A 12,351-nucleotide genomic window follows, 5' to 3' on the forward strand; every position below is an offset into this window, starting at 1 on the left:
TCGGATTACCAACGGCGTCACCCATGTTGATGCATTTGAAGAATGTTTTACCATACAAAGCTTTCAACGTCTGAAGCTGTTTTTCTTCCTAGTTTATCCAATTTTCTTAAAACAAGGACAACTTTGCAATGAAAATTCTACACACTCTTCGAACGACACAATTTTGAGAACTTCTTTCTAAAAGCGGCAAGTTTTACAAAAAGTAAACCGGTAGCCGCATCACAATTGTATAGGTGTAGGTACATATCACTTACTGCCATACAGCCGAGGCTAGATGTAGATTACCAGAATCTGCCGAGATTTGCCGAATGGAGAATGAGTGCCAGTGGCAGTAGTGGTAAATAATCAAATACACACCAGGGCTGGAGCCATTACATTGCCAATGTAATTAATTACATTACCATTACTTCTTAAATGTAATCATTACAATTACTTTCTCATTTTTAGCAATATAATTAATTACCATTAACCATTACATTAAAAGTAATAATTACCATTACCCATTACCCTATGAGTATATAAATAAAAACCAATTTTCGTAGAAATTAAAAAGACAACCTTATTTTTCTGCCATGAAGCACCTACAAAATCAAACTCAAAATAATCCTCGATTCACAATAATAGATATATGTGTATGAATTGTTATTTCTCTATATTATAACATCAAGGCAAATTTTCAAGTGACGGGCAGTGGTGACAAAAACTGATGTTTTCACTGTATGACTTAAAAAAATGAATTGACAATATTTTTCATCAAAACAATGATTGATTATTGTTATTTAAAATATTTCTGCCACATCCAACTACAATTAAGCATATAATCCAACCTGAAACAGGTATAAATCATTGTATTTAAAATTGAGGCGTTAAGCCGTTACTAGGTTCGCCATTTTAAATAGGAGACGTGTGACACCAATGAGATGTATCAAGGGGGGCTAAATATAAGGCTTTTATAACAGCCAATCAAAAAGGCAATCGCAAGTGGAGAAAATGTAAACAAACATAATGACATCTACCTGTTCTAATCTATCCGCGAATCATTTTGGAAAATAAAATCAAATTACGGCTTTAACGTTGAATTAAAACCCGAACAAGAAATTATTTGGACCTGATAATAAATGGCAAGGATGTTTTGCTTTATGGTAAAAGGTGCGGGTAGGGTTTGCGCATGTCTAAAGCATTGTAACTATTAATGGACTTCGATTGGAGTGTACCGTACATCGGATAAAAAACAACGCTTCATTAATTTAAACGCGAATATTTGGAGTTAGGCGATAGTTGTGCCACTACATTGGCCTCTGTAAGTTTAATTAGTCATAATAGTATAAAATTATCTTATTTTTAAGATGTTACATGCATTAATAAAGAAAAGGAGTTTGCCACTTGGAACTAAAGGCAGCCAATTGTAGCTAAAAACAAGCATGTCAGTTAGGTACGCCAATGAAGCGGTGAGCCGCTGGCGTAATTTCGTCATCGCGAGTCACGCCACAGATACGCCAGTGCGAATTGCGTATTGGCTTTTCTTCCTCGTCGGATTGTCCATTGGTACGAAACTTCGGCTTCAAATGTGGTTATTATCGTAAATAAAAGACTAGCTTTTCGCCTCTTTTTTCAAATTTTTACTCTAGCTGCTCCGAGTGCGGAGAAAGCTAAACGTCAAAATGAAAGTAGAAAACAACACAATTCTTGGGACGGATACCAGAATAGCATATAGGTTTAATATTATATTGATTTGAAAAAATATATATAACTTTAATTCTGCGAGTTTTCAATGAAATCGGTAGGTGCAGAGCCAAAATACATAGTACAGAAATTTTTTGATCCAGTTTCGAAGTGACTGCCATGTAAGAAAGTTAGTGGAATTTTACCGCTATATAGGCATAGCGACTGCGCGCGACTAATATATATAGCGACAATTAATTAGGCATAACTCCATTAATCAATATAGGACCTTTCAAGCTCATTTTGGTGTCATAGTAAAGCTGTTGGACAGCCAAACGGGATAGTTGAATTTTTTGTTGTCATCCCGATCATTATCACGTTTTTAGACCGGTACGTTCTCGTAGCTACCATTATTACCCCAGCCCTGAAACACGCCCAGGCCAATGTTTTCATTATTTTGGTTTTGTTAACTTTTACCTTACTAACGACATTGCTTTGGGGCTTCGCAAACATTATTGCGCGATTTGCTTATATGTGCCTAATAATATTCTTGTCCTTGTAAAACATTTTTGCGTCACAAAAATTCGGTTTGTTTACATTCGCGACTGTGACGGGAAGTAGCAGGTGGCGCTACGAACTCTGTCTATATGGAAATTCATACATGGATAGCAGATTTTCCCATTGAATTTATATTTAATTTCAAGATATAATAACATATGTCCACATTATTGGGACACGCAAACTTGTTAGTTTCATGGGGGTGATGATTGAAATCGCAAAATGTAAGCGAGGGTGCGCGTGCACAAGGAGCGTGAAATTTAAAACGGAAGCAGGTAGACGCAGCACAACTTCGCTTCCGGTGTAAATATGGTAAGAAACACTTCAGGAGCTAGGGTTGTATAACTTTTGCAAGTTTTGAAAAGCTTTTTGTTACTTGTGCAACTATTTTTAGCGGTAATAAACATTAGCATCTCACTTATATTTGATAAAAAGGATTGTCAAGCAATTTAAAAAGCCGTTTTTTTCTGAATCACCAATGGAAACAGCAAAGTTGTTACTAACTTTTTATTATTCCAGTAGGGCCTACGGTATTCGTTAGCCTAGCAAGTGCCCCTTTGCCTTTAGCTTTAGGAACGGTCTCTGAAAACGCCTGCCCGCTGACTGTACCTATCCTCCCCAATATAGCTGCAATAAGAAAATACCGCTCTTCCCCACCTCTGTTCTAAGGCTATTTTGGAATCCTTACCTTCTATTTTCCACCGTGATTCTTTATTTTCCGCCAAAAGGAATCATTGCTCGCCATATCTGACACAAATTTTTAATAATTAAGCACTATTTTCAAGGAAATGCTTTTGAACTGATCTGCCATTACGGATCTCAAACATGCGCATACCTCATTTTTTTTCAATCATAAAATTCTACTTGCAAATAGTGGCGAGAAAATGATATCTTTTGGCAAAAAAAGAAGAATCCCAGTGAAAAATATAAGGTTAAGATTCCAAAATAGCCTTAGAACAGAGGTGGGGGTAGATTGGAATTTTCATATTGCAGTTTAATAGGAATGAATAGGAAAGGTCAGAGGACAGCATACTATCCAAAAATGCCTTATCTGTTGCGACATGAATCATAATTATTTATGACTGTTATGGCCAAACAGAATTGATTATATAGACTACTATTTTTAGCACAATAATGTTAGATATTGTATCTCTGTGACCAATCTGACAATAGACTAATTTATAATTAATTATATGTGTAAGCTTATGGCCCTCAGGTGCAAAGATTCTCTTTTTAAAATTGTGTAATTTTTTTTTCCAGTATAAGCTTATTACTACGTATGTATTTAAATGATTCCTGGTTTGTCTTTTCAGTGAAGAGAAATCCAGCTGTTGTTCATTAAAAATCCAAATTTATAAACGCCATCATGGGGAATGGTATGAATAAGGTAAATATATGGACTTATTGCTTGTGACTACAGTACATGTACAAAATGTGGCTGATGTTTCTAAGTTGCATTTGATTGGTCAAAATCAGACCTTTTAAACAGCTTTTAAATATTTGTTAGATCTGCACTTGTGGAACAATAGGTGTGTGGAATGAGACAACATTTTCCATAAATCACCGCGTGAGTGTAGACAGGATCAGCCAGATTGTCGTTCAACATATTTACGAGGGGTATTATATCATCCTAACTAATAATCGTTTTAAGTTAAAGTGGCAACGATTGAATGAATTGTCATTATTTTAAATGTATAAGTTTATTGTGTTTTTCTTCAGATTATTAAAGGTGTATATATTGGTAATTTTCGAGATTCTAAAGATCAAAAACAACTAACAGAGAATAACATAACACACATCCTTTCAATACATGATAATGCCACACCGATACTGCCTGTGAGTATTGATAATGAGAAGTTAGGAACATGTTTAAAGAGATAAATATTGATATAGTCATTGAGATTTTTTAAATAAATTGATATTATTTAAAAATTGGATTATGAGGTTATATTAGATTTACCATAGCGCATGCCAATAGTTTCTGTCCTGAGCAGGTCATTTGAAGGCTAAGTTCGTAAACAGGAACATCTTTGACCATATTTTGTATTTAATTTAAAAGGGCATACTGTTAATACTTGTTATACACCAACATTATAATGTGGTTTTATATTCCTGCCATATTGTCCATCTGTCGTACTTTTATTATGAAATCTTGTTAGTGCCTTAACTAGAGGCTTCAAGTATGATCTGATAACTGCTAGGATGATTTAGCAGGTGATGATGATGGGTGTATGTGTTGTGGCCTGGCAACCGATGTTTGACTATTTAATCAGTATGTACTTATGTTCTTTACTTAAAGGACAAGGAATATCTGTGCCTTATAGCTAGTGATCATCCTGCTCAAGATCTCACTCAGTTTATTTCACAATCAAATGATTTTATACATAAAGCTCGACTCAGTGGAGGAAATGTTATTATTCATTGGTAAGAATTAATATACATTACACTTTATTTTTATGGGTAAAAAAATTTCCCAGGAAAAAATTTATAGGGAGTTATTTCCAATACAAATATGTCATATTTGGTATATGAAAATACAGACTCCCAATCTTACTTGAAAAATGCTGAATTCCCTGAAATAATTGAATTCCCTGAACATTAAGAAACTTAAATGACCAGTTGCCTCTACAACTAAAAAGCAGAAAAGTTGGCAAAAGATAACCTAAGAATTTACTTAGGATTCGATATTTATGGTAAAAGTACAGCGACTAACGACAAATACAGGCTGTAAATGGATTCTCCCTCAAATAAGTCACATGGCAAACCAGGCTTCTTACAATAGATTTATGCATCTTATGGGGTAGTTTCTTGCAACTAAGATGTTTTTAGTCCAAGTATTATCATCAAATCACACAGTGTGTTTGCGGGAAGGTATCTTCAAAGAAATGTACCAGTTGTCATAGGACTGGAATAGTCATCTGAAATCTGAGGAAAAATTTGAAATAAATCAGTTCTTAATACAATAAAAGTGATATTTTACTAAACATGTATTTATCTGTAAATTTATTTATGATTTTAGCCTGGCTGGTGTATCACGTAGTGTTACATTAACAGCTGCCTATATCATGACAGTAACAAATCTTCAATGGAGAGATACCTTAAACTCAATTCGTGGTGCTAGAAGTTGTGCAAACCCAAATTTTGGCTTTCAAAGGCAGCTGCAAAAATTTCAGGAAGAAATGTTAGAAGAGGTTTGTCGTCATCTGAATAATTAAATATGCTCTATTAATGACTTACATGTATGTTTTCTACGGTTATGTCCTGGCTGGATCCTCAAAACTGCAGCTACAACTTAAGGGAGATTTACCAAGCATGTGATAATATTAGTAAAAAGTTTTTTTATATATACAAATCACTCAATTTTACAACTTTGAATTTGATGTACATTACATGTACAAAAATATTTCTATCTAAGATAAAACTTTTATGTGTAAGGAACCGTACAATCTTAAAAAATAAAGCTGCCAAAAATTTCAGTGTTGTCCAGAGTATATGCACTAGTAACATTGGTATTTTCCCTGATTTCATTGTAGAAAACTGCCATATTTAGCACCCTGCATGGTTAAAATAATTTATAGTCAAAAATATACCCAGAAAAGATCTGGGTCTGTCTTAGTATCAATATTAAGAGTTGTGCCCCTTGATCAACTGTATTGTAGAAACATATTTAGACATGAAAGAATACAAGTAGCATTATTGTATCTATACATTCATGTGTAAGTAACTACTGATTATGATATAATTCCCTTTGGTTTTCAACCCAATGTCGTAGGAAATTGATTAGAGTATATATCCAATCTATCTGGGAAACTATGGTATATTTAGTCTTCTGACTTATATCATTCAAGCTTTTTTCTATGAAACTCTGTAGGACTTGAAATAGAGGCTAAGGGAAATAATGTCATGTGGTGTTGTGAGTTGACCAGTATCAATCTCCCCACACTGAGAATAATAATCATTGCAAAATTCAATTATTTCAGGAAAAGAAACGTTTTTTTGCTCTTCATGGAAAAAGTCCTTTTGATGATGAATCCGATTGTAAAATAAATCTTAGTGCCTACCAAAAGTTTTTATTAGGTAATGCGGAAGATGAGTCTACATATCCACTACCACATAATGCCTACACTGAGAAAGAAAAAAGACAAGGATCTAATGAAGATAAAAAATCATCTTGAACAAAATCCAACTCGCACAAATTAAGAAAACCAGGTATCGATAAGATTTAGAATATAGGAACTGTTTTGTATATTTGGTAGAATTACCTTAATGTGTTTTATTAAGGAGTCTGTAAGTTATCGGTTGTTTTTCAAGCAGCATCATACATACTCTTAAGTCAAGGTATATCTGTAATAAATGTAGATAAAACTGGTGTACAGTTTGAGTTATTAACGACTGCCAATAGTTTATAAATGTATGAACTTTATATTAAAGTACATATACTCTACCAGTATTTTTCTTTTGTAATTTATCATCTTTGAAAATGAAAGAAGTCATTGATGTGATTGATATGTTGTACACTAAAGACAGTGTTACTGTATACTTAGATTATTGGGTTTACATTTTTCTTTAATAATTCTTATAACTGATTGCTTTTTCTTCAATATATGAGTGAGAAAAGAAAAAAAAAGATTGGAAACCTCATTATTATACATTTTCCATGTAGCATTATTCATCTGTTGTAAGAATTGTTGGCACATTGTTTCATTAAGTAGTTTTTATTCCAATCATCCATATTAAATGGATATAAATATAAATGGGAAGCTTCATCACTTTAATGATGATTTTGAAGTAAATTATAGAGCTATTCATGGTATAACATTGTTCATTACTTTATGTTATTAATGTTTCAAGAATTATAAAGACACCTGATAAGCTTGGGATATTACTGGCAGCTAATGCCCTGGTTTCCATGTTGCTGGTTTCTTTGGAAAGTTTGCTAGAGCTTGAAATATTTGGGTTTCTACAGTTATTTGGGCCAGTACTCTTTAATTTTTGATAGTCACCCTGATGAACATTTATTTCAATAATAAAGTACTGCGTGTATTTTACATATAAAGTTAACTTGTACATGTACAATGGTAATCTTATTTTTAAACTATGGTGCTACTTTTTAAAAATATCCTTGTTCAAATTTTGTGTAAAAATATATCAAATGTTTGTCAATATTGTTTGCTAGTATCAGTGGTGATCCTAGACCATTATTTGCATTTATTTGTTATGTCTTTAATTAGATCACATTTTGATGATCATTTTTGCAATATTCAACCATTTTATTTGTTTTCAACAAATTTAGATTTTTATTATAATAACAATTCATGAAAAAATCTCTAATAGTTTGTTTGATTTACTGTGTATATTTTCTGGTTTATATGTGATAACTAATAACTAATAATGATTTTTCTAATAAAGATATTAGATATGTGTAATATTTACTGAAATTTAAGAGGTCAGTATACAACAATTTATGCAATTTATTGTGAAAATTTGTGAAATTATGCAATTGTTGAAATTGTTGTTTATAATATTTTCAAGATACTTTATTCAATATAAACTAAATATTGTTGATACTATTAAGAATCTCATACAAGTAATTTTATTTATATCAAATACATCAATGCATGTCATTTGATAACAAAAAAGTCAACACTTCACCGAGATGACATGTTTAATATTTATTGCCAAAAAGAAATATTGAAATCAGGGTGCCCAATCAAATGGTTTGGTAAAGGAATATCTTATCAATGAGAGTAGTAAAATGATTATCTCCAATCAATAATGATTCCCTTAAAAACAAGTTTTGATATAGTTATCACTGAAAATTGTTTTTAAACATAATGAAGAAAACAAATAATAATCTGACTGACTCATTAAAGTAGCAATGTTTTTTTGGGTTTTTTTATTTCATGTCCAATCTTAACATGATGTAATAACATGTTAGTTTATAGCCATATACTGCTTACTGTTTCCTATATATTCCGACATTTCTCAAGTTAGAAAAATTCAATTTCTTTAAAAATGTGGTAAACAAGAAGGGTACGATGTAACAGAATTTGAGAATTACTATCTAATATTGTTAGGTATATTTAACAATAAATTTGTTTACAAGCTGACAAATTATGACCAATTATTCTGATATGCATAAACTAAGTGCTACTTTAAATAGATTTGTAAAATAAAACTTGTAACAAAATAGGAAGAAATGTCTGTTGAAGAAATTGTTATAGTTTTGATGAATGTCAGGTTTCAAACATCTCATTTTCATGTACTTAATATTAATATCTGTAGTTTAAAACCACAATGGAGAAAATCAAACAAATGATGTTGTAACCAAAAGGTAGAGCCTTTTGTGATTTTGTATGTGATATGTTTTTAATTTATTTTTGTAAATTTTTATATCCTCTGGAAGAAGCATTTGATTTCATTTTAGATAATAATAAATGTGTGCAACAATTTCAGTTTTATGTCTAATTCTTTGGAAGGTGTCCAGTCAAACCTTGATTTACCATAAAAGTCCTCTGTTTTCATGGTCTTGCCATTGTGGAGCTCACAAAGCAGATCCTGTTAACAAAATATACTGTGAACTATAAAGGGTTTAAGTATTTAAATATTAGGCCTACCAGTAAGACTTCTGTGATGATCTATAATTATTGAGACTTGAAGTTATGTTTTTAAAATGATATTGTTTCTTTGACAAGGAGATATAGAAATATATTTGTAAGTTTTTTTTATTAAGATCTTACTGTTTTAATAGTGCCAAATATATACATTATTTGTAATTTACAAGTTTGATTGTTTGGATAAAGCTTTGGACATTTATTAAGCTTGTGTTTTTTGGGGAATGATTTTTATTCTTGTATTTAAAGATGTATTTCCTCCACAGTCACTGAGATTCTAAATTCACAAACTTTGACTGGAAAATACAGAAAAAAATAAAATATTTTTGCCAGACTCTATAAAGCTAAAGTAGATTAGAGGGTGTTTGGAGGGTGGGGGCTTTAAACTCGGAATTTGTCCATTGAGTTTGGGGTTTTTTTTTTGTACGATTGATAAAGGCCTCTCAAAGGTCCAAATCGGAAAATACTAGTTTTTCGGTGTACCATAACTTATTTCCTATAATCGTCCAATTCGTATCAATTAGATGTCATGGGGTAGTCCATCGTTTGTTGTTTTGATCTGGTGTCATCTGATTGGGGGGGGGGGGGGGCTTTAAAAACAGAGCTGGTCCATTGAGGTTTTTTTGTGTTTTTTTTTGATGACAGAAAAAGGCATCTCAAAAGGTCCAAAACGAAAAATACTAGGTTTTCGGCGTACCATAACTTATTTCCTATAATCATCCAATTCTTATAAATTAGATGTCATTGGGTAGTCCATCGTTTGTTGTTTTGATCTGGTGACATCTGATTTATTATTATTAACACTACTTCCGCTATACGGATCATTGTCGGGATAGTTTTAACAATGATCCATTACATTAAGTGTCAAGTGATCTGATAAAATCCCTCTGAGATATCGCACGTTATTATAGTGTGCCCCGTGCAGAGAAATTTTTCACTACAGAAAGTTGAACTCGACACGCCGAATGTGCACACTTAGTGGCTTGTCTCAAAGTGATTTCTGGCTAATTACGCAGTGCGATAACAGTCTATGAGTCTATAAATAGCCATCGCACGTGAAATTCTCTACACATCTATCAACTATTACAGCCGTAAAAAATCTATTGTTGACGATTCTGAATAGCAGTAATATTTAGCTTTTTGGTTATTACAGCAGCTATAGAAATTACGTTCGTTTTATTTTCTAAATTGCTTTATCATTAACTATACCGTTAGGAGCCGCATGGTTTGGTTTAGTACAAATAATATCTCTGAAACACCCAGATTAGGGAAGAACATGAAACTAGCAATTGTTTCATTTACTTTTACAAGGTTCTTAAAACAATTGTTGAGTTTCCTAACGTGCGTGTTTCTAAATTCAATTTCTTGTTCCAGCTTTCTGTTATGTTTCGTAAAAAAAGTAGTCTTGGTTATCCCGGCCTGTCAATCAGACGTAGAATGGTGGATATACTGGTTAAGCGAGACTAATTTCAAAACAAAGGCACATAACCTATTTTTTACTTTAAAGTGCCCGGATGTTATGTCCGACACTCGTAACCATTTTTCAGTTGATTATTTATGGATGGTTAAATGGTCATAGCTTATTAAGTACAACATGACCGTTTATTTAGTGACTATAAATGAAATGAAATGAAATGGGGTTTAACGTCCTACTGTTTTGCTCCTATACTGGGCTAATGAAGACGGGCATACGCCATACAGTGTGCTATGAGGGAAATTTTGCCCGGGCAGCGGCATTATCGCCTACTCTTATATCGAATTCCAACTGCCAAGGGATCTTTTACGTGCATTCTAATGTATACACGGGACCTCGGTTTTTCGTCTCATCCGAAGGACTAGACAGCTGTCCTTGTCAGGCCCTACGTTCTGCACCACTGACAAGGGGAAACCACGTAGGAAAATCCAGATGAACTTTCTCGGCCTAGTGTTTATAAATGTGCGAAATTGATTTAAGGTTTGGTATATTGTGGTGTAATTGTGGAGATATTTATTTATGGTGGAGCACCCTGACGTTAAAAAGTGCTAAAATGCCAAATGTCAAAATATCGAAAATTAAATTTCAGTAACTCAATACATATACATAGTTAGAATTGTAATTATATCAGTTATCTAAATATATAAATGTTTTTTGGGGAAATTTGAATAAATAGAAAAATGAAAGATCATTTTTTGAAATTTAAAGAATTTTCGACATTTTTTTAAAGTTTGAAGCCTTTTTGAAATACTTATGTCATTTTCTGTCTTTTACTTATGGATTCCTAATAACTTTATTTGAGAAGGATACAGGATTAGGCTGCAGAAGTTTTTCTACCATCCTGCTCTTTATGAAAAGTATAGTATGACGTAGACCGTTTAAATTTTTGGATCTAATTTGAGATTTGTACAATGGTTGCGTAATATAAATAGAAATTTCACTGCTTGGATCTTTACAAGATCGGGTGATTTTTAGTACACACCTCCGAAACGTAACTCCACACATATTAAATTTTGAGAACTATATTATACTTTGGCATTCATCAGTTTCATTGTGACAACTATTATTCCAATTAATTATGTGAACCTTTTATCTGTTTCTCATTCTGGTTGTTTCCATTATGATAATTATAGCACAGTATAATATAATAATATTCACTTTTAATTGGGTTATTTCCTCCTATAACTGTATAACTAATTAGCTTCTCCGAGGGGTCGCTTGATATCAGCTAATTCGTTCCTCTTATAGCTAGTTCGTCAGTAAATGAAATTGTGAATTTATTTATAACACCTAGAAGTCAAGACATGTTAAATTAAATTATAACTGTCGTGTAACAATTTAAATATGATAGGGAAAATATAGTATTGGAAATAAACACGTTATGAAAGTCATAACGAGCCAGATTGTTAATCTAATCCCCAAATAAATAGATGACACTCATTAATTACTTGCACATTAACCTTTTTTAAAGCTCAAAGCAATCAAATTGTCCATCATGTGCACTTTGGGCAGGAAATACTCATTATCGAACTTAGTCAAAGTATTGGTGTAATGAAATGAAATGAAATGGGGTTCAACGTCCTACTGTTCTGCTCCTAACCTGGGCTAATGAAGACTAGCATACGCCACACAGTGTGCTATGAGGGAAATTTTGCCCGGGCAGCGGCGCTACGGCCTACTCTTATATCGAATTCCAACTGCCAAGGGATCTTTTACGTGCACGCCAATGTGTACACGGGACCTCGGTTTTTCGTCCCATCCGAACGACTAGACAGCTGTCCTTGTCAGGCCCTCCATCCTGCATCACTGACAAGGGGGGGGGGTCACGCCGGAAAATCTGGATGAACTTTCTCGGCCAATGCAGGGATCGAACACGCGACCTCCAGGCTAGCGAGCCAGCGTCTTACCCACTTAGCCACGCGATCCCCTATTGGTGTAATAATGAAACTATAACTTGAATAGCTATAATTTAATAAAGTAAAACCCGGTCGATTTGAATAATATTTGAACCATAATTATTGTAATAGAAGTACTTTTGACTGT

At 33.0% G+C, this 12,351-nt stretch overlaps 2 protein-coding genes across 7 annotated transcripts in view; one reads left to right on the forward strand and one right to left on the reverse strand.

Annotated features, from left to right (window-relative positions):
* The window catches only part of LOC126814524 (probable tubulin polyglutamylase TTLL9), a 45,353-nt gene that overhangs the window by 12,066 nt on the left and 20,936 nt on the right, over nucleotides 1-12,351 (reverse strand). The window contains exon 1 of one of the 3 annotated variants that reach the window (XR_007677648.2): nucleotides 2,140-2,452. The exons of 1 other annotated variant lie outside the window; for it this stretch is intronic. Coding sequence is in view for 1 of the 2 variants with exons in the window: in XM_050539706.2 (XP_050395663.1) it covers nucleotides 2,140-2,175 (36 nt within the window). In the remaining variant the exon portion in view is untranslated. Of the gene's footprint in view, nucleotides 1-2,139; nucleotides 2,453-12,351 lie in introns of those variants that run through there. One more of the 3 variants, XM_050539706.2, reaches the window with a different exon arrangement.
* LOC126814527 (dual specificity protein phosphatase 22) lies at nucleotides 1,220-8,670 on the forward strand. Of its 4 annotated transcripts, none has more exons than XM_050539718.2 (6): nucleotides 1,220-1,300; nucleotides 3,534-3,607; nucleotides 3,940-4,056; nucleotides 4,520-4,644; nucleotides 5,240-5,411; nucleotides 6,201-8,670. In XM_050539718.2, exons 2-6 carry the CDS (start codon nucleotides 3,587-3,589, stop codon nucleotides 6,393-6,395), a joined length of 630 nt encoding a protein of 209 aa, XP_050395675.1. In that variant the 5' UTR covers nucleotides 1,220-1,300; nucleotides 3,534-3,586; the 3' UTR covers nucleotides 6,396-8,670. The 4 variants fall into 4 exon arrangements, with proteins under 4 accessions (XP_050395675.1, XP_055955261.1, XP_050395674.1 ...); XM_056099286.1 differs by lacking the exon at nucleotides 1,220-1,300 and adding an exon at nucleotides 2,034-2,052; XM_050539717.2 differs by lacking the exon at nucleotides 1,220-1,300 and adding an exon at nucleotides 2,419-2,532.

This window comes from Patella vulgata, chromosome 3, assembly GCF_932274485.2.
Source record: "Patella vulgata chromosome 3, xgPatVulg1.2, whole genome shotgun sequence".
Classification (NCBI taxonomy): Eukaryota; Metazoa; Mollusca; class Gastropoda; family Patellidae; genus Patella; species Patella vulgata.

What these genes read in the sequence shown, in the direction of transcription:
- LOC126814527 (XM_050539718.2), top strand. Translation starts at nt 3,587, where the DNA reads ATGGGGAATGGTATGAATAAG. An exon ending in ATGCCACACCGATACTGCCT is followed by an intron (nt 4,057 to 4,519) that starts GTGAGTATTGAT and finishes CTTTACTTAAAG; the next exon opens with GACAAGGAATATCTGTGCCT. An exon ending in AGGAAGAAATGTTAGAAGAG is followed by an intron (nt 5,412 to 6,200) that starts GTTTGTCGTCAT and finishes CAATTATTTCAG; the next exon opens with GAAAAGAAACGTTTTTTTGC.